The 16,128-nt window shown below is 48.9% G+C and overlaps 1 protein-coding gene across 1 annotated transcript; it reads right to left on the reverse strand.

Annotated features, from left to right (window-relative positions):
- Positions 1-50: 50 nt before the first annotated feature.
- Positions 51-13,513, reverse strand: LOC139420512 (collagen, type I, alpha 1b-like). Its single transcript, XM_071170718.1, has 2 exons — positions 13,405-13,513; positions 51-1,828 (listed from the first exon to the last, which is right to left on the reverse strand). Exons 1-2 carry the CDS (start codon positions 13,511-13,513, stop codon positions 51-53), a joined length of 1,887 nt encoding a protein of 628 aa, XP_071026819.1.
- Between the last annotated feature and the right edge of the window lie 2,615 nt (positions 13,514-16,128).

Genomic DNA, 16,128 nt, shown 5'->3' on the forward strand with positions numbered 1-16,128 from the left:
TTTGTTGTTTTTTATACTGCACTATGGCCTAGAATGAAGATGTATTTATTTCAGAGGAGATGATGCATGGACACACTGGCAGCTGTGCTCGCTGGGTGCCCCGCTCCCCTGAGTGCCCCGCTCCCCTGGGTGCCTGCTCCCCTGGGTGTCTGCTCCCCTGAGTGCCCCGCTCCCCTGAGTGCCCCGCTCCCCTGAGTGCCCCGCTCCCCTGAGTGCCCCGCTCCCCTGAGTGCCCCGCTCCCCCCTGAGTGCCCCGCTCCCCCCTGAGTGCCCCGCTCCCCCCTGAGTGCCCCGCTCCCCCCTGAGTGCCCCGCTCCCCCCTGAGTGCCCCGCTCCCCCCTGAGTGCCCCGCTCCCCCCTGAGTGCCCCGCTCCCCCCTGAGTGCCCCGCTCCCCCCTGAGTGCCCCGCTCCCCCCGCTCTCCCCGCTCCCCCCGCTCTCCCCGGGTGCCCCGCTCTCCCCTGAGTTCCCCGCTCTCCCCTGAGTTCCCCGCTCTCCCCTGAGTTCCCCGCTCTCCCCTGAGTTCCCCGCTCTCCCCTGAGTTCCCCGCTCTCCCCTGAGTTCCCCGCTCTCCCCTGAGTTCCCCGCTCTCCCCTGAGTTCCCCGCTCTCCCCTGAGTGCCCCGCTCTCCCCTGAGTGCCCCGCTCTCCCCTGAGTGCCCCGCTCTCCCCTGAGTGCCCCGCTCCCCCCTGAGTGCCCCGCTCCCCCCTGAGTGCCCCGCTCCCCCCTGAGTGCCCCGCTCCCCCCTGAGTGCCCCGCTCCCCCCTGAGTGCCCCGCTCCCCCCTGAGTGCCCCGCTCCCCCCTGAGTGCCCCGCTCCCCCCTGAGTGCCCCGCTCCCCCCTGAGTGCCCCGCTCCCCCCTGAGTGCCCCGCTCCCCCCTGAGTGCCCCGCTCCCCCCTGAGTGCCCCGCTCCCCCCTGAGTGCCCCGCTCCCCCCTGAGTGCCCCGCTCCCCCCTGAGTGCCCCGCTCCCCCCTGAGTGCCCCGCTCCCCCCTGAGTGCCCCGCTCCCCCCTGGGTGCCCCGCTCCCCCCTGGGTGCCCCGCTCCCCCCTGGGTGCCCCGCTCCCCCCTGGGTGCCCCGCTCCCCCCTGGGTGCCCCGCTCCCCCCTGGGTGCCCCGCTCCCCCCTGGGTGCCCCGCTCCCCCCTGGGTGCCCCGCTCCCCCCTGGGTGCCCCGCTCCCCCCTGGGTGCCCCGCTCCCCCCTGGGTGCCCCGCTCCCCCCTGAGTGCCCCGCTCTCCCCTGAGTTCCCCGCTCTCCCCTGAGTTCCCCGCTCTCCCCTGAGTTCCCCGCTCTCCCCTGAGTTCCCCGCTCTCCCCTGAGTTCCCCGCTCTCCCCTGAGTTCCCCGCTCTCCCCTGAGTTCCCCGCTCTCCCCTGAGTTCCCCGCTCTCCCCTGAGTTCCCCGCTCTCCCCTGAGTTCCCCGCTCTCCCCTGAGTTCCCCGCTCTCCCCTGAGTTCCCCGCTCTCCCCTGAGTTCCCCGCTCTCCCCTGAGTTCCCCGCTCTCCCCTGAGTTCCCCGCTCCCCCCTGAGTGCCCCGCTCCCCCCTGAGTGCCCCGCTCCCCCCTGGGTGCCCCGCTCCCCCCTGGGTGCCCCGCTCCCCCCTGGGTGCCCCGCTCCCCCCTGGGTGCCCCGCTCCCCCCTGGGTGCCCCGCTCCCCCCTGGGTGCCCCGCTCCCCCCTGGGTGCCCCGCTCTCCCCTGGGTGCCCCGCTCTCCCCTGGGTGCCCCGCTCTCCCCTGGGTGCCCCGCTCTCCCCTGGGTGCCCCGCTCTCCCCTGGGTGCCCCGCTCTCCCCTGGGTGCCCCGCTCTCCCCTGGGTGCCCCGCTCCCCCCTGGGTGCCCCGCTCCCCTGAGTTCCCCGCTCCCCTGAGTTCCCCTACTCCCCTGAGTTCCCCTACTCCCCTGAGTTCCCCTACTCCCCTGAGTTCCCCTACTCCCCTGAGTTCCCCCCACTCCCCTGAGTTCCCCCCACTCCCCTGAGTTCCCCCCACTCCCCTGAGTTCCCCCCACTCCCCTGAGTTCCCCCCACTCCCCTGAGTTCCCCCCACTCCCCTGAGTTCCCCCCTCTCCCCTGAGTTCCCCCCTCTCCCCTGAGTTCCCCCCACTCCCCTGAGTTCCCCCCTCTCCCCTGAGTTCCCCCCTCTCCCCTGATTTCCCCCCTCTCCCCTGATTTCCCCCCACTCCCCTGAGTTCCCCCCACTCCCCTGAGTTCCCCCCTCTCCCCTGAGTTCCCCCCTCTCCCCTGAGTTCCCCCCTCTCCCCTGATTTCCCCCCACTCCCCTGAGTTCCCCCCACTCCCCTGAGTTCCCCCCACTCCCCTGAGTTCCCCCCTCTCCCCTGAGTTCCCCCCTCTCCCCTGAGTTCCCCCCTCTCCCCTGAGTTCCCCCCTTCTCCCCTGAGTTCCCCCCTCTCCCCTGAGTTCCCCCCTCTCCCCTGAGTTCCCCCCTATCCCCTGAGTTCCCCCCTATCCCCTGAGTTCCCCCCTATCCCCTGAGTTCCCCCCTATCCCCTGAGTTCCCCCCTATCCCCTGAGTTCCCCCCTATCCCCTGAGTTCCCCCCTATCCCCTGAGTTCCCCCCTATCCCCTGAGTTCCCCCCTATCCCCTGAGTTCCCCCCTATCCCCTGAGTTCCCCCCTATCCCCTGAGTTCCCCCCTCTCCCCTGAGTTCCCCCCTCTCCCCTGAGTTCCCCCCTCTCCCCTGAGTTCCCCCCTCTCCCCTGAGTTCCCCCCTCTCCCCTGAGTTCCCCGCTCCCCCCTGAGTTCCCCCCGCTCCCCCTGAGTTCCCCCCGCTCCCCCCTGAGTTCCCCGCTCCCCCTGAGTTCCCCGCTCCCCCCTGAGTTCCCCCCGCTCCCCCCTGAGTTCCCCCCGCTCCCCCTGAGTTCCCCCCGCTCCCCCTGAGTTCCCCCCGCTCCCCTGAGTTCCCCCCGCTCCCCTGAGTTCCCCCCGCTCCCCTGAGTTCCCCCCTCTCCCCTGAGTTCCCCCCTCTCCCCTGAGTTCCCCCCTCTCCCCTGAGTTCCCCGCTCTCCCCTGAGTTCCCCGCTCTCCCCTGAGCAAAGCAAAGCAAAGCATCAGTGATGCCCCATTAGCCATTCATATACAGCTGTTAAGAAGACTACTCTAGCCTCGCAGGTCCTCTCCTCCTCTGTCTCCTTGTCCATCTCTCACCATCCACATCTGATGTTAAGGCTTCTTTTAATAACACCCAATGATCATTAGGAAGAAGTTATTGAGTCAGCAATTTAGATTTAAAACATTTTCCAGTAGTCCATTGAGTAAGTAATGTCTTTGGTGCACCTAAAAGAACATACAGAATTGTGACATCCTTTACAATATATGGGTCTGGGTAGAGAATTATAAATTATATTTGTCAGGAACACAATAAGGATGTGGTCTACACATTGTTTTCTCCCAGATGACCACTAGATGGCACTGTTGGCTCTATTCTGGGACCTACGCTTGAGTCATTAACGTTCCTTGAAAGTGCATCCGTTCTTCCTCACCGTCCTTGACGTAATTAATCACTGATTAGACGTGATCTAACAGGTGAGTGCAAGGCCTCCATCACATGGCTTTCACGTGTCAGGGTCATTTCTTATCAGTGATTACTTCAAGGAAGGTTGTAAATAAATAGTGCTTGTTTGACACAATTATAAACCTTGATTCATACAGACCTGTTTCTATATTCACTCCAACTTGATGTAGCCAGTTTGGGAGAGGTGAGGACAGCTATGGAACAGGGCTTTGTGGCAATGGAAGAATATATCAATATTGTATGAGTCATCTTATTTTGTCTGGCAGTAGTGTGGTATGTCATCTTAAAAGATACATTTATTATATGTACAGTGGGGCAAAAAAAGTATTTAGTCAGCCACCAATTGTGCAAGTTCTCCCACTTAAAAAGATGAGACGCCTGTAATTTTCAACAATGACAGACAAAATGAGAAAAAAAATCCAGATAATCACATTGCAGGATTTTTTATGAATTTATTTGCAAATTATGGTGGAAAATAAGTATTTGGTCACCTACAAACAAGCAAGATTTCTGGCTCTCACAGACCTGTAACTTCTTCTTTAAGAGGCTCCTCTGTCCTACACTCGCTAACTGTATTAATGGCACCTGTTTGAACTTGTTATCAGTATAAAAGACACCTGTCCACAACCTCAAACAGTCACACTCCAAACTCCACTATGGCCAAGACCAAAGAGCTGTCAAAGGACACCAGAAACAAAATTGTAGACCTGCACCAGGCTGGGAAGACTGAATCTGAAATAGGTAAGCAGCTTGGTTTGAAGAAATCAACTGTGGGAGCAATTATTAGGAAATGGAAGACATACAAGACAACTGATAATCTCCCTCAATCTGGGGCTCCACGCAAGATCTCACCCCGTGGGGTCAAAATGATCACAAGAACGGTGAGCAAAAATCCCAGAACCACACGGGGGGACCTAGTGAATGACCTGCAGAGAGCTGGGACCAAAGTAACAAAGCCTACCATCAGTAACACACTACGCCACCAGGGACTCGAATCCTGCAGTGCCAGACGTGTCCCCCTGCTTAAGCCAGTACATGTCCAGGCCCGTCTGAAGTTTGCTAGAGAGCATTTGGATGATCCATAAGAAGATTGGGAGAATGTCATATGGTCAGATGAAACCAAAATATATATTTTTGGTAAAAACTCAACTTGTTGTGTTTGGAGGACAAAGAATGCTGAGTTGCATCCAAAGAACACCATACCTACTGTGAAGCATGGGGGTGGAAACATCATGCTTTGGGGCTGTGTTTCTGCAAAGGGACCAGGACGACTGATCCGTGTAAAGGAAAGAATGAATGGAGCCATGTATCCTGAGATTTTGAGTGAAAACCTCCTTCCATCAGCAATGGCATTGAAGATGAAACGTGGCTGGGTCTTTCAGCATGACAATGATCCCAAACACCCCAAGCCCGGGCAACGAAGGAGTGGCTTCGTAAGAAGCATTTCAAGGTCCTGGAGTGGCCTAGCCAGTCTCCAGATCTCAACCTCATAGAAAATCTTTGGAGGGAGTTGAAAGTCCGTGTTGCCCAGCAACAGCCCCAAAACATCACTGCTCTAGAGGAGATCTGCATGGAGGAATGGGCCAAAATACCAGCAGCAGTGTGTGAAAACCTTGTGAAGACTTACAGAAAACGTTTGACCTCTGTCATTGCCAACAAAGGGTATATAACAAAGTATTGAGATAAACTTTTGTTATTGACCAAATACTTATTTTCCACCATAATTTGCAAATAAATTCATTAAAAATCCTACAATGTGATTTTCTGAATTTTTTTTCACATACTCCATGTATAAACTCCCAGCAATTTATTGGGTATTTACCAACGCTTTTGGCATCACTGTGACAGCTTCCTCAGGACCCTGTGGAAGTCACAGTGATGCCCAAAGTGTTGGTAAATACCCATTCAATTGCTGGGAGTTTATACATGGAGTGTGTGTGACTATAGTTTTAATATTTCAGTAGGGCGGTGCTGACTTAATTTAACCCACTTGTTTTTAACAATGCCTGGTGGCTGGTACTTAGGCCTAACAAGACAATTTGTATCAAGGATACTTCTCAACTGTGAAGACCAGGAAAGATGCCATTAGCCTGCAGTGTAGGGTTACTGTGTATTGTTGCGAAATGCGTACCATCTTTTAATGTTCAATTCAAGGATCCGTTAATAAGTAAGTCTTTGTTGGAATTCAGTCTGGGATTTTTTTTTTCTCATCAGTACAGAGGAGTCTTTGTTATTGATGAAATGAATAAGCATCTCCCCAGTCCCATTAAAACTAACATACCGAGAGAAGTGGCGAGGGGAAATGCATATAGATACACCTCTCAGAACGCTGTCATAAATGAAGCATGGCACCAATTACAGGCTGAACATGGAACTCCAGAATAATGAATTGTTGTGACAGACCGTTTGACAAGGGGACATTTGTCATCTGCTCCCCCCCCCCCCCCCTCCCGACAGCTATAGTTTATATTAGAATACCCGCACACTCATATTAACTCCCCCGACAGCTATAGTCTACATTAAAAGACACCCACCTTCATATTTACTGTGTCTCTGGCAAACCATTCCAGTTTATTTTGAGTAACCGATGCATGTTGATAGGAGGAATTGCAGGGCCGTCAAGTCCTTCATATTCAGGGAAAGGGGTTGGGTGCTACATTCTGTCACTGATGTGGAAACCTATGGAAGAAAGCCTATTTGTAGCAGAGGTAGTTCACTGAGCTTGAACCTTTACTTTAGCTCAGTTGGCTAACACTGTCTTGTGTTGCAGACAGCCTCGGGTTCGAGTCCAGTTGGTCATAGTTCCACAGCTCTTTCACACTAGCGTGGTCGAAGGGAAGGAAACAAGGAGAGGAATCCTAGTCAGGCTACTGACGTTTGACTGTTGCTGAATGTGAATGACACTGATAATCGTGTCCTGTAGAGGGCAGCATGGCCTATCACAATGTTCAGACTGTCCTTTGTTTGCGATGTCTGTGGATGTTTGGCAGAGGCCAATAGCACAGACTTACAGAAGGATATTGGCAGTGAAATACAGTGACTTTCATTGGAAACTGATGGGAAAGGGTTTCATCACAAGGGTAAAGTCTGATGTGATTGCTGTGGAAAGAACTGACGAAGACACGGGTTCTACTAAATTGAATCCCATCTGTCCTTGTCCTTGGGCCTGAAAATGACTAGAAAATCCTATAGTTATTACTATAGAAAATCCTATAGGACTACTATAGCAAGAAACTCTATAGGATTACTTCTAGGATGAAATAATCAATTTTCATCCACCACTTCTTTTGGTGTTGATGCGTCATAACTTGACTATCATCGATTAGTCCCTGGTATGTGTTTCCCTGCTTTTCATTTTAATCAGAATCGGTAATTTGTCTATGTGTCTGTGCCAGCTCTTTGTAGATTGTAGTATAGTGGATTGCAGTACATTGCAGTACATTGGAAAACAACTTAAAGGGGAGGCAATGAAAGATCTCTCTCGTTATGGTTTACAAATGCAGCATAATTCTCCCATCACCAATACAACACCGTGACAGAGCCCTCTTAGTTCATTTGAATTAATTCCCTATCAATAACACGATTAAATGTGTCCCTGGCTGGCCCCTATGGCTGGTCCCTATGGCTGGTCCGCATGGCTGGTCCCTCTAGCTGGTCCCTCTGGCTGGTCCTTCTAGCTGGTCCCTATGGCTGGTCCCTCTAGCTGGTCCCTCTGGCTGGTCCCTCTGGCTGGTCCCTCTCGCTGGTCCCTCTGGCTGGTCCCTATGGCTGGTCCCTATGGCTGGTCCCTATGGCTGGTCCTTCTAGCTGGTCCCTATGGCTGGTCCCTATGGCTGGTCCCTATGGCTGGTCCCTCTGGCTGGTCCCTCTAGCTGGTCCCTATGGCTGGGCTCCAATTCCACTTTCATCTCCTCTTGATTGCAACAACAAATTACATGCCTGTATGCTTTCCTCTCACTTTCTCACTTCTTACCCATTGCCATGACAACTAGAGTTATTAATCTGAATCTTATTTCACCGGCTAGACTACTCGCTTCCTCTCCTAAGGAGTGCATTTTTGCCTCGTGCTCAAATGCTAAATTCTGTTTAGTGTTGCGGTGGCTAACTCCACAGGCTGGAGAGTAACTGGTGTTGTACAATGGCGTGACTGCGGGAGGTCCCTGGTTGTACCCCACAGAGTTGACTACACAACTCAGCCTGTCGCTTTTGATAAAATCAGTGGGGGGCTCGACACTTGCTCAATAGGAGGCTTATTGTAGCCTTTGAAGCTGACTGTCGGCAGTCAACACTGTAGCAAAGAGAACCAGAAGGCCACTGTGGCACAGGCTATCCCATACCCTCACCACGGCTGGTGTACTCACAATTTGCAACTCAGGTCACTAGCTGAGGCCAATGTGCACCATACCGTACCACAGTCCAGAAGACACACTAGAGATGTAATAGGATAAAGGAACATCACCTACGGTAGGATTTGGTGTGACACAGAGAATGTAGCGAACTGTACAAAGAGATGAGTGAGGCAAAGGACGTCTCCCCCAATTTTAGTGTGGAACATGAGGTTCCTCGCTGCTCCCTGTCTGAATGGATATCACTTAGAGGAAATGTAGACTGTAATTGAATTAGTAGATTGTCGCTGCTGACTCCTTGGTGAGCTTGACCTATTGTTGCAGGCTCAGTTCAAAGGTCACCTGGAGCTGTCCCATGGTTCCCTGATACTCACACCCACAACCTCCCCACATCAAATATGACCACACTGCTAAAAGTCTCTTACCTCTACTAAGGAAGAGACAGAACCACTCCTAGCTGGGCTAATCAACTGACCGGGCAAGGCCTTTACCCATGATGCATTTCTGGAACGGATGGATGCTGGACTCCTTTAGAAATGTCTTTCTTACTCGTGAGGAGCATAGGAGCATCAACAAGAATCTAACTGCTCCAGTGAACTGAATTTTTGGGCCGTCTTTTGTATATCATTCCAGGAGAAGAAATGTATCTTTCTGCATGTAGACAATGTTTACTTGGTACATTTGGCCAATGTAGTGGAACAGCACTTGACGATCAACTGTACAGGAATAGTGTCTTCAGGTGGATCCAGGGCTAGGAGTGAGGAGATGGGTTACTGCTTGGATTTCAATTCTAACTAATAGGTTAAGGGTCAATGTACACAAGCAAGGCCCTCCTCCAAGCAATGTCCAGGATCCCTGGTGTTAATCAGCGCTGAGTTTGGTGGTTGTTGTGTCCTGTTAAGCTTAGCCTTATTAGCGAAGACTGTACCTATGAGTGTCTGACACTCAACTTACTTGTCATACCTGCGTTAATCTCTTGTGAAAGACATTAAATATTTGGTTATGGATTCTGAGATTATACCCGTGCAAGCCCTGAAACTTTTTACATAAACCATGCATGCGTTGATGTCAGTAGGAGATCTGTGAAGGTTTGAGCTATGCACATCACGTTAGAACGCTTCCTTTTGTGAGGTTTTCTAGGGCGAGTTGGAGGTCTTGATGTCTATAATTGGTTGTATGACCGCAGGAGGACATCGTAGGAAGGCTGCTATCGCTCATCTACACCCCAATTGCTATCCCTGCAGGTAGTCCCCTGTTGCCTGGCAATATTGGAGAGAACAGCACACGCCTGACTTCCTGCTGTGGATGGATACACTGATACTAATCTAATGTGATGGGGCCACGTACATGGAATTATGCGTCAAACAGGATGATGAGAGGGTAACACGGTGAGAGTGGATATCTAATCACTCCGCTACGCATTCCTCCCAGCAAACGCACATCTTCTCTATGCCCTGTATACTCCATTCTGATCCTATGCCATGTTCGTCAGCGCTATCGTAATGATGGCGGTAGCCTTGGTGTGATTGTATCATGTTGAGAGCAGGACAGTGACACTGTAACCCAGCCCCTTTATGTATCTCCATGGATCTGTAGGATTGTTTTGGCTAGTTTTCTGCTTGCCAATGTCTCCCATCAACAAATCTGATTTTGCCACGTTGTACAGAGCAGGTTTTGCTTTGTGTATCTCATGGGATTTATTGAGAGCGTACGTCCAACCGTGTTTTTTTAATCGATTTTGATGGATCATCCTTATTAGTGCGGTTCAAACACTTCTGTACAACAAGCCTTTAAGGAAACGCTTTCATCAAAGGGAAACATGTACAGCAGATCTCTCGCTCTTTACCTATTGTCCTTCCTGGCAATACAGCATCCCCCCCCAACCACGTATAAGTACCAACTCTTTCATTATGGAACGAGACTTGAGGCCAAAACACTCTCTCCTTTGAACCATCTCTCCATGGCAATGGTTGATAGGCAAATACACTTTTCTCCTTCGCTGTGATTTCCTCCTGCTGAAGGGAGGAGGCTCAGATCACAGGGAGGCAGCAGGAGTGCTGGATATGAGCACGGTTTACTCTCCCCGCCTGCAGGGAGAGAAAGGACTGTCTCCTCCTGTAGATCAGCCCAGATGCATGGAGATAAATGACTGTCTCCTCCTGTAGATCAGCTCCGATGCAGGGAAAGAGAAAGGACTTTTCTCCTCCTGTAGATCAGCGCCGATGCATGGAGATAAAGGACTGTCTCCTCCTGTAGATCAGCCCAGATGCATGGAGATAAATGACTGTCTCCTCCTGTAGATCAGCTCCGATGCAGGGAAAGAGAAAGGACTTTTCTCCTCCTGTAGATCAGCGCCGATGCATGGAGATAAAGGACGGTCTCCTTCTGTAGATCAGCCCAGATGCATGGAGTGCTGAATATGACAAAAGCTCTGGTGGACATTCGTGCATTCAGCATGCAAATTGCACACTTCCTCAACTTGAGACATCTGTGGCATTGTGTTGTCACAAAACTGCACATTTTAGTGGCTTTTTGTTGCCCCCAGCACAAGGTGCACCTGTGTAATGATCATGCTGTTTAATCAGCTTCTTGATATGCCACACCTGTCAGGTGGATGGACTATGTTGGCAAAGGAGAAATGCTCCCTAACAGGGATGTAATACATTTGTGCACAACATTGGAGAGAAATAAGCTTTGTGCATACAGAACATTTCTATTTTTTATTTTAGCTCATGAAACATGGGACGAACACTTTACATGTTGTGTTTATATATTTGTTCAGTATAGTTAGATTTATTTAATTTCATAATTCAAAGGTTATAGAATTTTCAAGCACTGGATTTAAGTACATTTTATTCTGACCTTAGTCTGGCTTTGAACTGGTATTGAACCACAATTGGATGTGGTGATGCCGACAGTAGGTGTAGCATGTATAATTCAGTGAGAATTGGATGCGGTGATGCCGACAGTAGGTGTAGCATGTATAATTCAGTGAGAATTGGATGCGGTGATGCCGACAGTAGGTGTAGCATGTATAATTCAGTGAGAATTGGATGCGGTGATGCCGACAGTAGGTGTAGCATGTATAATTCAGTGAGAATTGGATGCGGTGATGCCGACAGTAGGTGTAGCATGTATAATTCAGTGAGAATTGGATGCGGTGATGCCGACAGTAGGTGTAGCATGTATAATTCAGTGAGATTCGGATGCACTGACCCTCCACAGGAGAAAACTTGGAAAACATTTGCACAAAAGCGGCATCTGTAAGAACTGACAATAGGTGTAGCATCTACAATTCAGTAAGACCAGACCGACACTAGTGTTCTCAAAATAGCTCAACTGAAGAAAAAAATAAAGGTCATTATGAGGCTAAATCGCTCTCTTATATTGGAGGTCACCACCACTTTCCACTTAAGATCACAACTAAGTTGATGCCGACGGGTTGTTCGGCTAGTTTAGCTAATATGCGTTACCATGTTTCTTTTTAGGTTAAATTGATGGACGATTCTTTCTGAATTGCTTCTTGAATAGATCCCAGGAGCATGGGAGTCACTCACTACCTAACGTAGATGGGTCATTCAATTTGTAGAACAACTTAACCCATTTTTTAAGAAGACTTTAAATCTATTCGTTGAAAAAATGCAGATATTATTGTCTACATATTATGTGAAAACACATCTACTAACGTAACGGATTATCCTGTATTTTGCCAAATCTCTCCATAGTCCTGGCAGCAAATATGATACAAGACCTCATTGATGATATCCACTCAGACTGTTTGGGAAGACATTAACACAATTTCTAATATTGTCTATTTGGGGTGGAGAAACCCTCCATAATGTGTCCATGCTAAGGAAAGCACCTTACTCCCCCTCAGAAATATAGCAGCATATATGCTGCAAATGGCTGCAGAGAGATGCCACTTACTCAAATCATTGTATTTGACATGATTTGTTAAACAGGTGTAAAATTATAATACAATGAGTAACGATAACTTTTCTATATACACAGGGTACCAGTACTGAATTACTGTGCAGGGTTATGAGGTAATTGAGGTAGATATGTACATATAACTAGGACCAAAGTGACAGCAAATGAACAGTAGCTTCAGCATATGAGATGAGTCAGTTAGTGTAGAAACAGGCAATGCAGACATTCCGGATAGCTATTTGGTCAACTACAGTATTTTACTAACTACACAGAACAATTATAAACGCAACATGTAAAGTGTTGGTTTCATGAGCTGAAATAAAACATCCCAGACTTGATTTATCTCAATCTGTGTACAAATGTGTTTACATCCCTTGTTAGTGAGCATTTCTCCTTTGCCAAGATAATCCATCCACCTGACAAGTGTGGCATATCAAGAAGCTGATTAAACAGCATGATCATTACACAGGTGCCCCATGTCCTGGAGACATAAAAAGGACACCAAAAAATAAGGGAGTGTGCAATTGGCATGCTGACTGCAGGAATGTCCACCAGAGCTCTTGACAGAGAATTTAAAGTTAAGTTCTCTACCATAAGCCACCTCCGTTGTTTTTAGAGCATTTGGCAGTACGTCAAACTGTCCTCAACCACAGACCGTGTATGGCGTCGTGTAGGCAGGCAGTTTGCTGATGCCCCATGGTGGGGTTAAGGTATGGGCAGGCATAAGCTACGGACAACGAACACAATTGCATTTTATTGATTGTAATATGAATCCACAGATTTAAACCATGAAGAAAATCTGTGGCTCATTGTCGTGCCATTCATCCCAAGCCATCCCTTCATGTTTCAGCACGTGAATGCCACAAGGATCTCTACACAATTCCTAGAAGCTAAAAATGTCCCAGTTCTTCCATGGCCTGCATACTCAGACATGTCACCCGTTGAGCATGTTTGGGATGCTCTGGATCGACGTGTATGACAGCGTGTTCCAGTTCCCGCCAATATCCAGCAACTTTGTACAGCCCTTGAAGAGGAGTGGGACAACATTCCACAGGACACAATCAACAGCCTGATCAACTCTATGAGAAGGCGATGTTGTGCTGCATGAGGCAAACGGTAGTCACACCACATTTCTGATTCACGTCCCTGTGACCAGCAGATGCTTATCTGTATTCCCAGTCATGTGAAATGCATAGATTAGGGCCTAATGAATTCATTTCAATTGACTGATTTCATTATATGAACTGTAACACAGTAAAATCTTTGAAATTGCATCGTTTTAATAAGATTTTTGTTCAGTGTACATTGAAGTAGTGGCAGTAACTTAGTCCTAAGTGTCATTACTGCAGCCTGATAGCAAAATAGTCCAATAAGTAACCATTACCACATGACCGTATAACGAGAGAAGGAAATGGATGTGGGAAGACTGTTGGAGATGTATGTGATCTAACTACTTTGACAGAGAATCTTTAGCTTGATTTTGCAGGTAATCATTCCCCTGTTTTTCCCATTACATTTTCTAAATGAGCTGGTTGTCCTGATGGTTGGTTTGTAATGTGTCTGTATTACAAGGCTTTTATGGTTGACTGCATTTCATACACTCATTCTGATTGGCTGGCCCCGGCTTCCCAGTGGGTGGACCTGGCTGGCAAGAGGGTGGACCTATGACCTCCCAGGCCCACGCAGGGCTGCGCTCCTGCTCAGTCATGTGAAATCCATAGATTAGGGCCTAATGAATTTATTTCAATTGACTGATTTCCTTCTATGAACTGTAACTCAGTAAAATAAAGCTGATCCTCAACCCTGGGGCCCCTCAGGGGTGCATGCTTAGTCCCCTCCTGTACTCCCTCTTCACCCACTACTGCATCGCCAAGCACAACTCCAACACCACCATTAAGATTGCTGACAGCACATCAGTGGTAGGCCTGATCACCGAACAACATCCTCTCCCTCAACGTGAGCTAGACAAAGGAGATGATCGTGGACTATAAGAAAAGGAGGGCCGAACAGGCCCTCATTAACATCAACAGGACTGAATTGGAGCGGGTCGAGAGTTTCAAGTTTCCCAGTGTCCATATCACCAACAAACTATCATTGTCCAAACACACCAAGAAAGGCATGAGGGCACGACAATGCTTTTTCCCCCTCAGTAGACTGAAAAGATTTGGCATGGGTCCCCAGATCCTCAAAGTTCTACAGCTGCACCATTCTGACCAGTTGCATCCCCGCGTGGTATGGCAACAGCTCGACATCCGACCGTAAGGCGCTACAGAGGGTAGTGCGTACAACTCATTACATCACTGGGGCTAAGCTTCCTGCCATCCAGGACCTATATACTAGGTGGTGTCATTGGAAGGCCAAAAAAAGTCTCTAGTCGAAGTCTCTAGTCACCCAATTCATAGTCTGTTCTCTGCTACCGCACGGCAAGCGGTACCGGAGTGCCAAGTATTGGTCCAAAAGGCTCCTTAACAGCTTCTAACCCCAAGCAATAAGACTGCTGAACAATTATTCAAATGGCCACCCGGACTATTTATACCCCCCCCCCCTTTGATTTTACACTGCTGCTACATGCTGTTTATCTATGCACTGTCACTTTACCCCTACCTACGTGTACAAATTACCTTGACTAATCTGTAACCCCGGAACATCGACTCTGTACCAGTACTCCCTGTATATAGCCTCCACACTGACTCGGTACCAGTACTCCCTGTATATAGCCTCGTTATTGTTACTTTTTGATGTAATTTCTTACTTTAGTTTATTTAGTAAATATTTTCTTAACTCTATTTCTTTAAATGCACGGTTGGTTAAGCGCTTGTCAGTAAGCATTTCATTGTTGGTTAGGGGCCTGTAAAGTAAGCATTTCACGGTAAGGTTGTATTCGGCGCATGTGACAATTTTTTTTTATACGTTTTTCACACTGCTTATGAGCAATAGCCTTGTCCTAAAAAAGTTAGCACACCACACGTAGTCAGGTTTCTTCCTTGCACTGAATGGGTTACCTCAAGTCATCCCAATTACAAAGGCATTGTCAAGATGACTAAGTGGTTGAAGGTAAGTTGGGATCCATTTATCACAGCCAATCATCCTCCGTCATTACAAAGACAGGCCAATTAAACACAAGAGGTGTGTGTTGAGAAAAGGCATTGTCGCCACACCTCTTCTCTTTGTTAAGATGATAGCACTGCTACCATGACAACAGACACTGGTGAATACACCTGTGTGACAGAAACCTCTGCTTTCGCCGGTTTGTTTTTGTACTTTTAGGTTGCTAGATTTTGCCTGCTTATGTTAGGGACAATAAAATACTTGTTATGTTCTGTGGTTCTATTGTTGTAGAATGTTCTGTGGAATGTTCTATGAATGTTCTATGTTCTGTGGTTCTATTGTTGTAGAATGTTCTATGAATGTTCTATGTTCTGTGGTTCTATTGTTGTAGAATGTTCTGTGGAATGTTCTATGAATGTTCTATGTTCTGTGGTTCTATTGTTGTAGAATGTTCTATGTTCTGTGGTTCTATTGTTGTAGAATATAAGGGTCCCTTGTATAAAGTGGCACTAAAACCAAAAGTAGGTAGTCTACTTACAATGTTTACACTAGGCTAAATTACAACTGTTCAATGTTTACACTAGGCTAAATTACAACTGTTCAATGTTTACACTAGGCTAAATTACAACTGTTCAATGTTTACACTAGGCTAAATTACAACTGTTCAATGTTTACACTAGGCTAAATTACAACTGTTCAATGTTTACACTAGGCTAAATTACAACTGTTCAATGTTTTCAGCGTCAGGGACTGGGAGACTTGTCAGGATTCAGGGAAAGATGAACGGAGCAAAGTACAGAGAGATCCTTGATGAAAACTTACTCCAGGGCGCTTGGGAAGTCAGACTGGGTCGATGGTTCACCCTCCAACAGGACAACGACACTAAGCACACAGCCAAGACAATGCAGGACAGGCTACGGGACAAGTGTCTGAACGTCCTTGAGTGGCCCAGCCAGAGGGTGGCCCACCCGGACTTAAACCCGATCGAACATCTCTGGAGAGAGCTGAAAATAGCTGTGCAGCGACGCTCCCCATCCAACATGAAAGAGCTTCAGAGGATCTGCAGAGTAGAATGGGAAAAACTTCCCAAATACAGGTGTGCCAGGCTTGTCGTGTCATACCCAAGAAGACTCAAGGCTGTATTCCCTGCCAAAAGTGCCTGAATACTTATGTAAATGTGATATTTCAGTTACAGTTGAAGTCGGAAGTTTACTTACACTTGGTTGGAGTCATTAAAACTCGTTTTTCAACCACTCCACAAATGTCTTGTTAACA

The sequence above is a fragment of the Oncorhynchus clarkii genome, chromosome 11 (assembly GCF_045791955.1).
Source record: "Oncorhynchus clarkii lewisi isolate Uvic-CL-2024 chromosome 11, UVic_Ocla_1.0, whole genome shotgun sequence".
NCBI lineage: Eukaryota > Metazoa > Chordata > Actinopteri > Salmoniformes > Salmonidae > Oncorhynchus > Oncorhynchus clarkii.